This window comes from Cucurbita pepo, chromosome LG05 (genome assembly GCF_002806865.2).
Source record: "Cucurbita pepo subsp. pepo cultivar mu-cu-16 chromosome LG05, ASM280686v2, whole genome shotgun sequence".
NCBI classification, from domain to species: Eukaryota; Viridiplantae; Streptophyta; class Magnoliopsida; order Cucurbitales; family Cucurbitaceae; genus Cucurbita; species Cucurbita pepo.
In genome coordinates this window covers 1,885,665-1,901,953 of record NC_036642.1, presented here as the reverse complement: position 1 = coordinate 1,901,953, position 16,289 = coordinate 1,885,665, and the positions used below count along the sequence as shown (strand labels likewise).

Sequence of the window (16,289 nt, the reverse complement as noted above, 5' to 3'; positions counted from 1 at the left end):
AAAAAAAAAAAAAAAAAAAAAAAAGAATGAGGAGAAATAAATAAAGAAAAGAGAGCGGCCTGCTTTCAACTTCCATGTTTAGCTCCAACTTTTTTTGGATTAACAAAATCCATTTCCTTCGAATCAAACACATTCTCTCGTTGTCTCGGAATTTTCGGACCGGATTTGTGGCTCTTACCCAACTGAGTTTCTTAATTTTATTCTCCATTTTTCATTTGGCGAATCGACCTGGAGCTCTGCATTTTCTGTTCCTAATCTTTCTTCTTCCCATTCTTTCGTTTCATTCGGCCCCCTTTGACGCAGATGCTGTTGGGTTTCTAAGAAATCTTTCTGAACAACCTCATCTTGTTCATGTTGTCAAAGGTGTGGTTTCTGAAATCTTTGATACATTTTGAGGATGCGTGTTCATCTGTTTTAGCTTCTTTATCAGCTAATAAACGTTTTTTTGCGGACCCATTTTGATTATCTTTTGGGTTCTTTAGGTTGCATTTCATATTTTTACCTCAGAATTTAAATGTTCTTGCTCCTGTGCTATTGGGTTACGATTTCCGAGCGAGTTGAGCAAGGAAATGGGGACGTTGTCTCTTCCCTTTCAGTCCTTTTTTTGTGGGGGAGGAGGGGGATAAGAATTCTTAAGTCCACTTAAGAATTTCTGGGCATTCTAGGGTAATAGTTTCTTGAAACATGGTGTAGCTGGGGCCAAATTTGTATGAACAGGTAAAAATTGTTGAAATTTGCTATCTAATAAAAGGTTTGGTTGGCAGGTTGGGCTTAGCTGAAATTTGGGTGTAATGTTTCCTCAGCTTCTCAACAGCATTTCACAGGTAGTTTCTTGAATGCCTATCTCTTCCTATAGTTTCCTCTCAGCTAAGAACCGGAACCTTAGATTTATGGACACGTCAAAGTTTCATTGTCTTACCTCTTAATTGACAAGCAACATTGCACAACTTCAGGAAAACTTTTTAAACGTGATATGAGTAAAGACATAAAGCTGCATCGTTTTTCTGTGCATTCTCTAGTTTTCCTCTGGTAACATTGCGCTGACTTTGATGGTTAATGTGTTATGCAACTTTTTTTATCTCCATGTTCTCTTGGATCATGGAAAGAGTGGATTGTTGATGATTTTGTTGTGAGCTACATTGGAGCTGTACTCAGCTGGTTCAGAAGCTCTGGTAAATGGCTGAATGTAAGTCTCTTTTGCTCATCAGAAGTTTTTTGCACGTGAGATGGTCTGGTTTTTCTCATATCCATATTTAACCTTATGCTCTCTTCAACATTAGCCAAATTAAAATTGGAGGTGGTGGAGTGGTTAAATTCTATGCTCCCCCATATAAATTTGCCCCTGGATGCTTCAGATGAGGAATTGAGAACATGCTTGATTGATGGAACCATTCTATGCAGCATGTTGGATAAATTATGCCCTGGGGCAGTTCAGGTTGGATGACATTTGGTGGCCTTTGTTTATAACTTTTATGTTATATAATTTTCCATTTAATAATTTCCTCGCATTTAATTATTTTTTTTAGCATTGACCACAAATTTCTTTTCTTTTCTCTAGGGAGGCAATTGTAAGCCTATCAATTCTAACATTGAGAGTTTTTTGATAACTCTGGATGAACTAGGACTTCCTGGCTTTGAACCATCTGTCTTAGAGCAGGTAATTGCTTTTGTTTGATGCAATGCAATTGTGACTGTAAATACCTTTATTTTCTGCCATACAGATAATAAAAAGTGAGAGAAATACTTGTTTTGGTTCCATACTTAGTTAAGCGAGTCAATTTTAGCTTGAAATCTTGTACTTCATTCAATTGAGCCATAAACTTGAACCATTGTTGTAATCAATATCTTCTTTAGAGCTAAATAGCACGAAAATTAGCCAAAACACCTAAAATCTAGCTGCAAAAATGCCCAACACAACCAGAAAATTACAGTAAAACTGAATGGTAAAAAGCTCAAAGTCAACACTAAACCACTCAAACTAAGCTAAAACAAATGCCTATCACGGTCACAAAAACCAGCCAACAAAAGTAGTCTTGTCCTGCCATGAGAATTTTTCACACTTACNTAAATCTCCCCTGTAGAGTCTTTATTTTTTTCGTGTCGCTGTTAGTCTTTTAGGTTGTACATTGTACTCTTCACGTAGTTTCTTGTTTCAGAAAAAAAAAAAAAGATACTTGATTTGGTTTATCCAACCAATTTCTGCTGATAATCCACATTTAAAGAATTTTGACCTTAAATAGGTCAAGTGCCAAAACGGTCATAGAGTGCATCCGATACTTTTTTAAGTTTTGTTTGATGTTTCTTGTTTCACATTTAAAGAATTTTGGTCTTGATTCAATTTACTTCTTATACTTTCAAAATGTCCATTTTGGTTCTTGTACTTTTGGCTTTGGTTCATTTTGGCTCTTCTAATTTTAAAAAGTAGAACGACCTAGCATAACACTTTACTCACTAAATTTCTTGAAATGTGGCCATAAATTTGTGTTAAAGGGACTCTCGTGTAAAATTTACGTTTAAATTTTGCAAACATGGACTAAATTGACCACTTTTTAAAAGTACATGAACCAAAATGAACCAAAGCAAAAAGTAGAGGGACCAAAATAGTATTTAAACCAAATTAAATAGATGTTTTATATTGTGTATGCATGGTTTTGATCTTAATGTCTGATTTTTTGGATGCTTATGCAAATCAGGTTACAGCAGGCAGGTATAACGTACTTACTATCATTTATTGAGTTAATTCTTATATTATCAAGGAAGTTTGGTGGGATCACAGTGTTCTAGATTTTCATGCTTTCTCTTAAATTTAATGTTGACAATGCAATTTATTTCATTCTATTATTTTCTTGTTTGTTTATTATAGCGCTGTCGTGTGGTTTAAGAAGTCATATTCAACTTGAGGATCATGAAGCGCAAGAACAAAACCATGATGTTTCTGGTTCTGACATCATGGAGTTGATAAAATCAAAAAATTTTGAGGTAACCCTGAACCATGTTTAATTCGTTGTTTACATCAATGGTATGCTTCAAAATATGAATATATTCATTTCTCAAGTAGTTCTGCGATTATTTTATGCAGAATGTCTCTACTCCGTCACTTTTCAATTTGGTCAATGGAATTCTGGATGGCAGCGTTGAAACAAAAAATGGAGACGTGTCAAATGTATGGGAGTGATTATCATTCTTCTACTGGAAGCATAAAAAATTTCAACCCAAGAAATTCACACACCATATCTGATTTCATGGTCTTATTTTTATCCAGGACGGTTAATTTAGTTGTATTTCTAACTTTCCTTTTATTGGTTCAAATTTCTCTCAGCAAGTAGCATATCTTCTGAGAAAAGTTGTACAGGTGCTTGAGCGGAGAATTTTAACTCATGCTGGAAACCTGAGACATGTAATCGTGCTTAGCATAATTTTTAACTTGGGACAGTATACTATGTTTCACTGCCAATAGCAATTAACGTCTTTCACCTTGGGTTTATGCAGCACAGCAGTCTTTTGAGAGCTCGGGAGGAGAAATTTCTGTCAAGAATAAAAGTCCTTGAAACCCTTGCAACAGGAACCACTGAAGAAAATGAGGTATTTTGATGAACATTCAAATGTTGAAATATTTGCTTTTGGTTTAGAAATCGAAACGCTGTATTCAGTCCTGGATTTTTGGTGTCATTACTTTTGTAGGTTGTTTTGAATCAGCTTCAACGTATGAAGGTAAAGTGCTCAACCCATTTCTAATCTAAGAAAATTATCAAGTATATTTGTTATCTTTGATTCCCGACATATTTTTATTTTCATCAAGATCAAGCCATTTAGATAAAATGGCTTCCTTCCACTCTGCCTTGTGTTTGCTGTACGTTCTAATTTTGGTCGGGATCTCATTTTTAGTCGTAGAGTTGGAGAGCTTCCTTGCTTCATAAGATCCTATCATGAAGGAACTACAGTAACTAAATATTAATAATAAAGTTCAGCAACCATAATGTTGAATTGATGAATATATTTATTATATTGGTTCTCATGTATGCTATAGTTTGCCTTCTGCTTTCTTTCACCTATAGGATGAAATACCCAAGTCGTTTTTATTTGCTTTGAAGTTTTTGATGCCATTAATCTTTAATGAGCTTGCGCACATGTTTTAGCTGCTTATAATTTCAACTTTGCTCAATTGAACCAGTTGTTTTGAGTTCCGTGGGTAGCATGTGAAATTTGGTTGTATAGGAAAAATCATTACTGCTCTGAACATCTACGAGGAATCTTTTGTACTGTTTATTCTCAGGCAGAGACTTCCACAGTCCACCTTATTAATATCAGGGGTGATTCTTGAATTCGTGTAGAAGAATGACCTCATTATGGAACCCAGTTTGTTTCTATTTGTCTCAAAATTTGGTTGATGTTTATGCACCGAATTTAAGTAGATTTCTATTCCAAATGTTCATTAACAAAATCAATGGTAATGCACCTAATCCTAATACTGGTTCCAACCCCTATAATATTACTCCTTTCTCACATTTTTTATTTTGGTTCTCCTAAACCCATTCCTTGGTTGCGAACAGGGCCTAAATTGATAAAGTGACGATTATATTGTCCATTTAGTTCATGCCATAATTTATCACTGTGACCAGTGACATTTAAGTTTTGTGTTAGTTTCTCAGTCTCGTAAAGAATATGTTAACACTCGATTTTTGGTGTTGAAGGTTGAAAAGTTCAAAGTAGAGGAAATGAAAACTTGCGAGGAGCAGGATAAGATGGCTCTGAAGGAGCAAAAGGAACGCTGTGATGTTGAGCTTTCAAATCTCAGAAAGGAGCTAGAAATGGCTAAAAGGGAACATGAAAATAATTGCTTGCAATTGGAAAAAAATGCTAAGGAGGAAAAAGTTAAGTTTGAAGAGAAACTAAATGAACTCGAAAACTTATTAGCGGATTCCAGGAAGAAGGTGAAGGAACTCGAGACATTTTCTGAATCTAAATCACTGAGATGGAAGAAGAAAGAGTTTGTCTATCAAAATGTTGTTAATGATCTGCTTGGAGCTTTTAAGGTTTTTGTTATGTCTTCAGTAATGTTATTTTCCGTAGGGCCCATATTGTGTTGACTACAGACANTCTTCAGTAATGTTATTTTCCGTAGGGCCCATATTGTGTTGATTACAGATATGACTTTGATTTTATTATTTTTAGGAATTAAGGGGTTCGGTGGAGTCCATCAAACATGAGGTCTTGAATACAGAAAGAAACTATGCAGAGGATTTTAATTACCTTGGTAGGTTTTAGCTTAACCAATCTCCTGTTTTCATTTTTACTCCAGTTTTCTATGTTATTTGTATTTCTTTTCATTCAATTATNTTTACTCCAGTTTTCTATGTTATTTGTATTTCTTTTCATTCATTTTTTTGTTTTTTTGTTNTTCATTCAATTATTTTTTTTGTTTATGATGGTGTTGCCATTAATAGGAATAAAGTTCAAAGGATTGGCAGATGTGGCTCTGAATTACAATGCAGTTCTGAACGAAAATAGAAGATTGTATAATGAGGTTCAGGATTTAAAAGGTATCATTTTTATTTTCCTCTTTTGTTTACTTGAGCTTTCTCAATTTAGACGTGGAATTTCACAGGTAACATTCGAGTGTATAGTCGAATACGGCCATTCCTTCCAGGGCAAAAAAAGCTAACTACAGTTGAATATATTGGTGAAAATGGTGACTTGGTAATTGTAAATCCTGCTAAACAAGGAAAAGACAATCGTAGGCTATTCAAGTTCAATAAAGTTTTTGGTCCGACATGTTCACAAGGTATGTATAATCTAATCCAATTTTGATAAACTGCTCATAAAAAAAGTACTCCTAAATAAATGTGCCCCTTTAGGGAAACAACATACTCAAAGCACGCATGTCACACACACAAACTCAAACATACACATTACNAAGGTATGTATAATCTAATCCAATTTTGATAAACTGCTCATACTTATTGCTAGTTCGATTAGGAAGATTTTTGTTTTCCAACTTCCTATTTACATTTATTATTTATNGTACTCCTAAATAAATGTGCCCCTTTAGGGAAACAACATACTCAAAGCACGCATGTCACACACACAAACTCAAACATACACATTACGCAAAATATACACCTCTCTAAACACCAACTGAAACATTAATCAGACTTATTGCTAGTTCGATTAGGAAGATTTTTGTTTTCCAATTTCCTATTTACATTTATTATTATTTNGGTCCGACATGTTCACAAGGTATGTATAATCTAATCCAATTTTGATAAACTGCTCATACTTATTGCTAGTTCGATTAGGAAGATTTTTGTTTTCCAACTTCCTATTTACATTTATTATTTATTTTTTTATCAGAGGAGGTGTTTATAGACACTAGGCCGTTAATTCGGTCTGTCCTTGATGGATATAATGTTTGCATATTTGCTTATGGACAAACTGGTTCGGGAAAGACCTATACTATGGTATGCGATATGCTTCTATTTTGTGACACCATATTTTTACAGTGTTCATTGTGGCTCATACGTCTTATTCTTTCTCAGAGTGGACCTGATATATCATTGAGAGAAGAATGGGGTGTTAATTATCGAGCATTAAATGACCTCTTCGAAATTTCTCAAAGCAGGAAGGGATCTATTGCCTATGAAATTGGTGTCCAAATGGTTGAGATATACAATGAACAAGTCCGTGATCTGCTCTCAACTAGCGGTCTTCCAAAGAGATATCCTACTTTGAATACTTTGATATTATTTAGTTATGCAAAAGTTAACAAAAAAATTCTTTTGTTGAGTAATTCCCATTGTTTTTTCAAAGAAAGAAACTAATCATTCAACCCAGAAGATAACTACACAATGGGTAGGAAAAGAAACCTCTTAACTAGCTCATTGAATTGACTTGTTTATGAAAAGGGTAAAGTTTGGTTTCTCTTCTATTCTTTAGAACTAATTTTATTTTTAATTTCCTATTTAATCAATCAATTCATTATTCAGCCTTTCCCAGCCATTTTAGAATTTGTTTGGCCGAAGTGTCCTTTTATAATGAAAAAACATAGTTTCCTTTGACTTGCACACACTTGGGATTTGGAACTCTACTCAACCAAATGGGCTTGCAGTACCCGATGCTGCCCTGCATTCTGTTAGATCTACTGGCGATGTTCTTGATTTGATGAAGATTGGGTTGTCAAACAGGGCTGTTGGAGCCACAGCCCTGAACGAAAGAAGCAGCAGATCTCATAGGTAGTATTCTAAAAATGTTGTNGATTGGGTTGTCAAACAGGGCTGTTGGAGCCACAGCCCTGAATGAAAGAAGTAGCAGATCTCATAGGTAGTATTCTAAAAATGTTGTTACTCATCATTTATTTTCATACTTTCTTTGAGAATACATTTCATGCAATTACTGATGCTGTGCAGTGTGCTGACGATTCATGTTCGTGGTGTGGACTTGGAGACAGATGCTATCTTGCGTGGTTGTCTTCATTTAATAGATCTTGCTGGTAGTGAAAGGGTGGACCGCTCCGAGGTGACTGGAGATAGGCTGAAGGAGGCACAACATATTAATAAATCATTGTCAGCTCTTGGGGATGTAATTTTTGCTCTTGCACAGAAGACTGCGCATATTCCTTACAGAAATAGCAAACTAACCCAAGTTCTCCAAAGTTCTTTAGGTGCTTCTGTGTTTTTTTATTTTATTGTACCTCTATTGTTCTATTTTCTGATAATACCTAGTTCATCACAGTTTTTCTTTATTCGAACCTCTAGGTGGTCAAGCAAAAACGCTCATGTTTGTACAGATTAATCCTGATGTGGAGTCCTATTCCGAAACTATAAGCACCTTGAAGTTTGCAGAAAGAGTTTCTGGTGTCGAGTTGGGTGCTGCCCGCAGCAATAAAGAGGGTAGATATGTTAGAGAACTCATGGATCAGGTCCCGACGACTCGTCATTCTCTTCTCTATGTTTTAAAATTTTCTTCAACAGTTCTTTTCCTATTCAACTGCACGAACTTCTCCTTAAATCTCGACTCTAATAGTGTGCACGGAGTACACAATTACATGAGATGTGCTATTTTCTGATTTTATGTTGACAATGCTATGCAGGTGGCAGTTCTCAAGGATACCATTGCAAATAAAGATGAGGAGATTGAGCGGTTGCAGTTGCTTAAAACTAGTGGCAATTCTGTGAAGCATGGCGTTGGTTCCCAAAGATTTGAATCATGTTCACCTGGAAGGGCTTTTAGTGCAACTCCTCGGCAGAGGCAAAGGCCATCAAGGAGGAAAGACTTTCTGGTTAATAAAGCATCATCTGATATGGACAATTTCTCGGATTATGATAGGCGTTCTGAAGCTGGATCATATCAGTCTATGGATGACTTTAGACATCATAAGCATTTTGGATCGGAATCACATCTGTCTGTAGAGGACTTTAGACGTTCTAAGCGTTCTGTATCAGGATCACATCTGTCTCTAGAAGATTTTAGACATCAGAAGGAATCTTTTTCACAGTCAAGGGCTTTAGGTCAGAAGGTTACCGATGATGTTGAGCTTTTAGGCTTTGGGAATGCTGATTCTGATGAGAGATTAAGTGACATATCAGATGGTGGCCTCTCAATGGGGACTGAAACTGATGGATCGATCTGTAGCGTTGTGGAATACACTCTATTCCCTGATGTTTCAAAACCATCAGATAGTTTGATTGCTGTTACCAAACACCCAGATAGCTCGTTGGATGTCAAAAGGCTAGCCGAGAGTGCAACAACTGGGGTGAAGTCATTGGTACCTATTCCAGAAAAGTAAGTAATTACTATTTCCTCTTGAATTATTTATCGACATCTTTGTACTCGACTTATACAGAATTTAGGTTCAGCTTTCTCTCTTCATTTCATGCTTAAACTGATTGGTGACACTGCCAGCTACTATAAAAGTCATGACCCTTTATTGTTTCCTGTAACCGGGGTGTAGAGGGCCTCGCTTCACTTATGGTTCGCCCTACTCATCTTTTTGAAGGCTCTGCCCACTCCAGTGACACCTCCAAGTATCACAAGTGCTGTTTTCAACTTGGGGTTTAACATCTCAGGCACTTACAAGTGACACCACCGGCACATCACTTGGGTGGTCTAGGACCTAATTTCAGAAATAGCCAAATAGGACATCTTTTATTGTAAATAACATTTATACTCCATGTGATTTGTTTGGACGCNAGAAATAGCCAAATAGGACATCTTTTATTGTAAATAACATTTGTGATTTGTTTGGACACNTGGACGCACTTGGATGCTCAACAACTCCCCCACACCTTGGTGGTTAAATACGTATTAAGAAATTTATCCTCTTTGTTCCCTGTTTTATGCAGAACCAATGCGCCATCGAGGACAGGCCCCAGGCCCCCGCAAAAGCCCGTGCAGACAAAACCTTCAAGAGTTTCACTGACGAAAAGCTCCACAAAGGCTCCATCAGCATCAAGTATGAAAATCTAAACACTGTTCTTCTTACTACGATGTTCGCAATATTATTTGCCTCATGTTTTTTTTTCCTTAATTTTTGTGATAAGATGCCAAACTTTTCATTGATAAAATGAAAAGTACAAAAGGGGATCAAAGGAGAATACAAAAAAGCTCTCCGATTGCTGTTAATAACAAACGAATTATAACTACAAAAGAGAGTGGAAAGAGTGCTCCATCTTGAGGTATCAAAATGATTGTTTTGCCTTATGGCATTATTCAGCTGTTCTGCTTTTACATTGTTTTAGAACTTGCATCATTTCCCAAGTCATTGTTAAATGATCTCCTTTTGGTCAGCTGCTTTGGTTTCTACTCCTAACATTTTAGTCATTTTAATACTCAAACCTTATTAATCTTATAATCTAGCTTATTGGCAACGATAGACCAATGCTAACATGAGCGTCGTTGAGCTACCTACTCCCTTGATAGCGGTGGTTCGATGTGGTAAAAAACAAATGAGTCGCCATACTGAAGTCAACTCAGTGCTAGCTCAGCCTTTTATATCATGTAGTCATTGCCATATTGACTTTTACACGATGCCATGTTAGCTTTGTGTTCATATTTAACTAGATCATCAACTAGTGACGAATTTAGCTTCTTTTTTTTTTTTCTTCTTGCTGTTCCATGTTCTCCTTACTCATCTATCCCTATTTGTTTTGATGCAAATCAGGCACAAAAAAAGCCATTGTTGGTAGCTCCCCGTCGATGAAAAGCGGCAAAAGGTGGAAGTGAATCAGTGCAAAAGTGATGTGGGTAGGAAAAATTCTTAGAGGCTAATCAATATTTTGTGTAGTTGTTGGTGGCAGTTTAACTTCACACTTCTAGTTCTGGCTCAACCATAGGTGATTAGCTTTTTGCCTTTCTAATTGGGACCTCATGTTTCCCCCTCTTTTTGTTGTATATTTGTATGCCAAAAGGTTAGCCATTGATTTAATACACAAATTGAACCATTCTCCCTCTCTCCGCCTATTTTCTCCCTCTTCCGCTTTCGATATCATCTCTCTCGTGTATCACTTGCATAGATAGAATTATACATCCATCTAGAACATCTGAGTATAGCGGGAATGTGAGATTCCACATCGGTCGGAGAGGAGAATGAAGCATTCTAAGGGTGTGGAAACCTCTCCTTAACATACGTGTTTTAAAGTCGTGAAGCTCATGGTGATACGTAACAGGTCAAAGCAGACACTATTTGCTCGCGGTGGTTTGGATTGTTACAAAGAATCTTCTTGTTCTTGTGTCCACCAGGACGCATCAAAGATTTTGTACAAGAAATTTATAGGTATGGAGAACAATCTTTTTAGTCTTGTGAATTGAACGAATAGTTTTATTTGACCATGATAATTGAACGTTGATTTGACAACTTTCAATAGGTGTTTCAGGAAATGGTGCTTATCTAAATCAAACTCGGGTTTGGTTGGCAATTTTGTAAACCTGAATTTTCTATGTATTATCCATATTTCTCTTCAGTTACGATAATCATGTTACCATAGTCGATTACAAACATGCTACTTGTAACTAATCGACTGATATTTTGGTTAGTTTATTGAAGTCAACATATATCAACTTAAAATGGAAAAGATTCACATAGTTAATTTCATTTATAAATTATTAAAGATACAAAATACAACGCTAAATCATGAGGCTAATAAAGTGTAGATTTTTCATCTTTTTATGGAAATAATTTTGGATGGAATAAATTTATAATTTGATTCTTTTTATTTTTATTTAATTAGAATAAAAACGGATATTTCTGCATAAAAATTAATTAATTTATTTAAAAAATAATGATAAAAGGAAAGAGAAAGGAAAAAGTTCAATAGTTAAACCCATCGTAAATCTTCAGCTCTCATTTTCCCGGAAAAATGATTATAAAATTCGGCCGCAACTTCATTCCGATGGTGGGAGCGCCAGTTTCTACGAGGTTAGATATTTTCCTTTCATTCTGCAATTTTCTTTCTTCTTCTAATTTTCCTTGGAGTATTGTTTAAAGCTCTGACTTGCTGCTGAGAAGCTTAGAAAGTGAAATGATGCTCTGCTGCAGTTGGTTTCCTGTTTGATTCAGCGAGGTTATGGCTGAAGAACATGTGGTTGTTTTTCAAAAATTTAGTTTGCCCATCTATTCAACGGTCCTGATGGATACTTCACTTCAATTAATTGATGAAGTTATTGGTTTTATTGTTTTTATTTAATCCAAATTGGCGCTATTGTGGTCGATTTGCTTTATGAATGGTGTTTTGGGTGCATTCTGGAACATTGAGTTGGGGATTATTCGATTAGTTCTTATGAAACGGTCAGGAAGTAGTTTGGTACTTTGAATTTTTACATACGGGTTTAGGCGTGGTTAATATTCCAGTAAATAAAACTGGAACACATTTTTTAAATTTGTTGGCTGAAACTATTATTTTAGGTATTCTAAATTTGGTTAAGATATGAAGAACATGTTAGAAAATAGATTGCAAGAAAGAAATTTATTTACCTTACATATAAACGTGGTTTTCTAAAATAGAAATTTGAAAATTTCATCAAATATTTTATCCACTTTTTTTCTTCAGCATATACATATTTACCTGAGCTAGATATGACAGTGTTGCTTTATAACAAGATTTGTTGGATAACCTTTCTAAGAGTGGAACGGCATGTGACACTTGTGCTCAATTTTTGCTTCAGGGCTCCTCCAATTTAACTTTTTGGTCGTTTGTCTTTGGACCAATTGGACTGGATATATGTAATTCGATCGAACTTGAAGTCTCTGCTATGTGAAGGTATGCAGGAGTTGATTGGTGATAAGTTCTAATACCGTGAAAATTGATTTATTGTTATTTATAAATTGGTATGAGAGGCCAAGATAATTCCCAAAAGAGATAAGTTCTAAGACCGTGAAAATTGGAAAATTCCTATTGCACGTGATATCATGTTCATTGATCTAGATATATCAGTTATATGGTAGAAATTTGGGTGCAAAAATTTCAGAATGAAATTGTCTTGATGGCTGCAAGCCAATATATAGCCTCCGTGCATGTAATGTTATTATTTTAGTCGCTATAATGGATAAAGAGAAAAGTTCCACTAGTCAACTATATTGCTAGTATATGTAGAATCTTAGTTCTTGTTAGTTCAATTGAGGGCGGAGGAAATTTTTTGAGTTTTCCTCATTGTAGCGATTTAGTAGGATGAAAGGGGAAAAGAGATTGGTCCAAATTGTATGGACACTATTTTGTCTGTTTCTTCTAGACGGTGCTTTCTCCACAAAGATTTTTGTAGTTCTGTTCTTTCTTGCCAAATGCAGAGGCTTATGCAACTCCTTCGATTTTCTCAGGCTTCATGCCTAAAACATTTCCATCTTTTTTAAATGAATTTCTTTTTAAAACTTTATTGCTTTATTTCTTTGCTCTTGATTTTCATTATTGATCTATTTGCTATGGTTTGGATCAAATTTTCCTTCTAGATAAACGTGTGAATTATTGACACAAATTAATGTTCCTGGGAGCAAAAGAACTTTCTAATTGTCGTGGTGAAATTTTGTGAGATACAGTTAGTAAAGATTTCGTTCTAACTGCAAATTTGCAGTCATAGGCGGGAGCACGAGTTTCTATTTCCTCCTTTAATCTTTCCATTGAATTTGTACATTTTGCTTCTTTCCCCAGTTTATAGTTGAACCTGAAAAATTCAGTTATTAGTTTTCTTGGTTGCATTAGATGGCATAGTTTATGCTGAGTGAAATGATGTTATGACTCTGTTTTGTAGTTCTACTTGAACCATGTGTCAAGGAAACTGTGAAAGATTTGAGAAAATGAACAAACAGAACAAGCCTAGTGTAAGCACTAAGCCATCAATATATTACTGGTGGAGACCAGATGAGAGGATATCATCTGAGCTGGCTGATTTTGTCCTTGAAAACGATACCCCCAACACTTGTTATGCCAAACACGGTAAAGATAGCAGTACTATAAATGAACCAAAGTCTTCTGAGATGTTGAGCACAGCTCAGTTCATTTCAATTTTTGGCCAAGTATTGAATCGTGCTAGTCGTCCTTTTACATTTTTTCAACCGAAGCAGATCTTAAATCAAGAAAATGATGATTCCAATGAGGTTGCGTTCAATAGTGTGGTTGAAGTTAATGGCAAATTAGTTGATATAAGGACCAATGACCAATGTTCTCTTATGGTGCAGTCTACTTTGGGCTTGTCTTGTTTGACAGTAACTCAGAAGATATCTTTGTTTGAACCTTGTAAATATCATTCCATGTCATCATTTTGGAGTCTACTATATGGTGGTAGAGACATGTCAGCTAAATCATGTAAAGGAAAAGGCTTTACTAGTGTACAAATCTTGCACGATATGAGGAAGAGATATAGATGGATGAACCATACAAGTCATACTGAAGCATCCTACGCTAAGAAAGTTGATAATAATGAACGCATGAAAGCCAATGCATTCAAGGCTAGAGGTGGTCTTAATGAAGCAGGGGGCTGCACGTCAGGAGATTCATGTTTTCTTGTTCATGAGTTTATCAATGAAATTTCAAAGAATGCTCTCATGTTCCAATCAATCAATTTATCATCGCTGTTCGTCCCGAAGTTGGAAATAAAAATGATGGAAAATGTTTATATGGCCTCACGTATCCTTACATTGGTTCAAGATAACAGGGCAGATGGCAGTATTTTAGAGATCCCAGATTCAGTTATTTTGGCAGCTCATTCATTACCTTCCAAGGACAGTGTATTAGACAATTTAGACAACAGGTGCAAGGCTAATAGCACTGAAGAACAGGAGAATAAAACCAAACAGTCCGACAAGCTCATTGTTGAAAAGGATTACTATAGAGAGGATTGCTCATTGACTCGTGAAAAATCTTGTTACAGTATTGCCAAGCAAGAACATGCCTTTGCGGGGGCATTAGCTGGTGTATTTGTCAGTCTTTGTCTACATCCTGTTGATACAATCAAAACAGTGGTTCAGTCTTATCATGCAGAACAGAAGTCTTTCAGTTACATTGGAAAATCAATTGTCTCTGATCGAGGTGGGTTGGTGATTCTGTGTGAAACACATTTTCCGATCAGAATATCAAGAGCAGTTTCACTTATATTTGTTGAGGAATCTTCTGAAAATGAACAACATACTTATTTCAGGTTTAAGTGGGCTTTATCGTGGAATCTCCACCAACATCGCGTCTTCAGCTCCGATATCTGCTGTTTACACTTTCACATATGAATCAGTTAAAGGAGCTTTGCTTCCACTTCTCCAAGAGGTAGGAATTTCATTCTGTTAGTCATCATCATTATTTTTCTTTCCTTCCCTTCTGTTTGCCTTTCCTTTTTAGGTGTTTTTGGGTGCTTACTCTTGCCCTCTCCCACTCTAAGTAGAGATTTGGTGTACGCTGACGAGGTAAACAAAATGTAACCGTTACTTGATGGTAGTTATGGCTTTCTGCCAATGAGCAGGTGCTACTGGCTTTGCGATTGTATCAGAGTTGGGGGAGGGAGAAATGCAGGCAGAACTCTGCTTATGGATCCGTTTATGGAACCAATAGTGTAGCCTTTTAATCAATCATTCCGAATTATTGTACATCACTTTGGATGTTTGCTGGTATGTTAGATTTTGAAGCTTCGGACTTGTTTCTTTTCTTTAGGAGTATCGCTCTATTGTCCATTGTACGGCTGGTGGTTGTGCAAGTCTTGCTACATCTTTTATTTTTACCCCAAGTGAGCGTATAAAACAGCAGATGCAAGTTAGTTCACGCTACCATAACTGCTGGTATACATTTTAGATTCTTGTGCGTCTCTCTGTTGGGGTTACTCAAAGTATTTTCTCTATTTATTCCCTTTACATTTTATTAATAACTTGAACTCATTTCATTCTCGCCTTGGATTTACTAAAAAATGATATTTTGACTTGGAATCTTGCCGGGTGTCGGACACTGAACAACCTTGAATAATTTCATTGATTTGCTGATGGTTCTGTGATTTCTTTTCCAGCCATTAAAATCATCTTAAGCTCAAGTTTCTTGAATGATATTTTTGTTGACTGTCATACTTCTCTCACGACACTTTGCCTTGCAGGAATGCTTTTGTTGGTGTTGTTGCAAATGGTGGATTGCGAGGATTATATACTGGGTGGGGAGCTGTTCTTTGCAGAAACGTACCACACTCAATTATCAAGGTAAGGAGTCCGTGCTAGATGCGTTCAACTAAAATAGGACAACGATCCAAGTGTACCATGACCTCATTAGACGCAGTTCTTTCAGTTTAACTTCATTTTCCTTCTATTTCACCATATACCGTTTTGCCATATTTTCTNAGTTCTTTCAGTTTAACTTCATTTTCCTTCTATTTCACCATACCGTTTTGCCATATTTAATTTGCAGTTCTATACCTATGAAAGTTTGAAAGGACTGATGAAATCTAATGCTCAGCAAACTACCTCACAAACGGTTAGTTATTTTCCCACTAACCTCACTCTGTCTTCTTAAATTTGATCTTTTGGCACTCGTCTTCTTAAAATTAATGATAATTCGATGGGAACAGCCTCTCTGTAGTGACAGTGATGTTTAGGGCTATAATACATGCAATATAAATCACATAGATCACGGCGATCCTTCTATATCTGCAGTTAGTATGTGGAGGAGTAGCTGGATCTACTGCTGCTTTGTTTACCACTCCTTTTGATGTGGTAAAAACGAGATTGCAAACACAGATTCCAGGATCTCTGAGCCCATATAAAAGTGTAATTCAAGCGCTCTATGAAATTGGCAAGAAAGAAGGTCTGAAAGGCCTCTATAGGTATGCTTTGTTCTGGCATT

The 16,289-nt window shown here is 36.1% G+C and overlaps 3 protein-coding genes across 7 annotated transcripts in view; all 3 read left to right on the top strand.

The window, feature by feature from the left end:
- The first annotated feature begins 830 nt into the window (after positions 1-830).
- Positions 831-1,675, top strand: LOC111794991 (kinesin-like protein KIN-14K). Its single transcript, XM_023677209.1, has 3 exons — positions 831-1,186; positions 1,281-1,435; positions 1,559-1,675. Exons 1-3 carry the CDS (start codon positions 1,177-1,179, stop codon positions 1,673-1,675), a joined length of 282 nt encoding a protein of 93 aa, XP_023532977.1. The 5' UTR covers positions 831-1,176.
- Positions 1,676-2,860: 1,185 nt separating this feature from the next.
- On the top strand, positions 2,861-10,445 carry LOC111795919 (kinesin-like protein KIN-14J). The gene is made up of 17 exons (XM_023678559.1): positions 2,861-2,979; positions 3,080-3,163; positions 3,320-3,397; positions 3,490-3,582; positions 3,682-3,711; positions 4,692-5,033; positions 5,173-5,254; positions 5,445-5,540; positions 5,606-5,782; positions 6,352-6,458; positions 6,537-6,715; positions 7,065-7,229; positions 7,404-7,657; positions 7,752-7,915; positions 8,087-8,778; positions 9,339-9,448; positions 10,157-10,445. Exons 1-17 carry the CDS (start codon positions 2,950-2,952, stop codon positions 10,216-10,218), a joined length of 2,745 nt encoding a protein of 914 aa, XP_023534327.1. The 5' UTR covers positions 2,861-2,949; the 3' UTR covers positions 10,219-10,445.
- Positions 10,446-11,320: 875 nt separating this feature from the next.
- Positions 11,321-16,289, top strand: part of LOC111795498 — a 7,610-nt gene continuing 2,641 nt past the window's right edge. The window contains exons 1-8 of one of the 5 annotated variants that reach the window (XM_023677959.1): positions 11,321-11,410; positions 12,157-12,251; positions 13,234-14,510; positions 14,620-14,738; positions 15,120-15,244; positions 15,550-15,649; positions 15,855-15,920; positions 16,100-16,269. In XM_023677959.1, the coding sequence (XP_023533727.1) occupies positions 13,247-14,510; positions 14,620-14,738; positions 15,120-15,244; positions 15,550-15,649; positions 15,855-15,920; positions 16,100-16,269 (1,844 nt within the window). In that variant the 5' untranslated portion in view covers positions 11,321-11,410; positions 12,157-12,251; positions 13,234-13,246. Of the gene's footprint in view, positions 12,252-13,233; positions 14,511-14,619; positions 14,739-15,119; positions 15,245-15,549; positions 15,650-15,854; positions 15,921-16,099; positions 16,270-16,289 lie in introns of those variants that run through there. The other 4 variants (XM_023677960.1, XR_002815205.1, XM_023677961.1 and 1 more) reach the window with 4 other exon arrangements.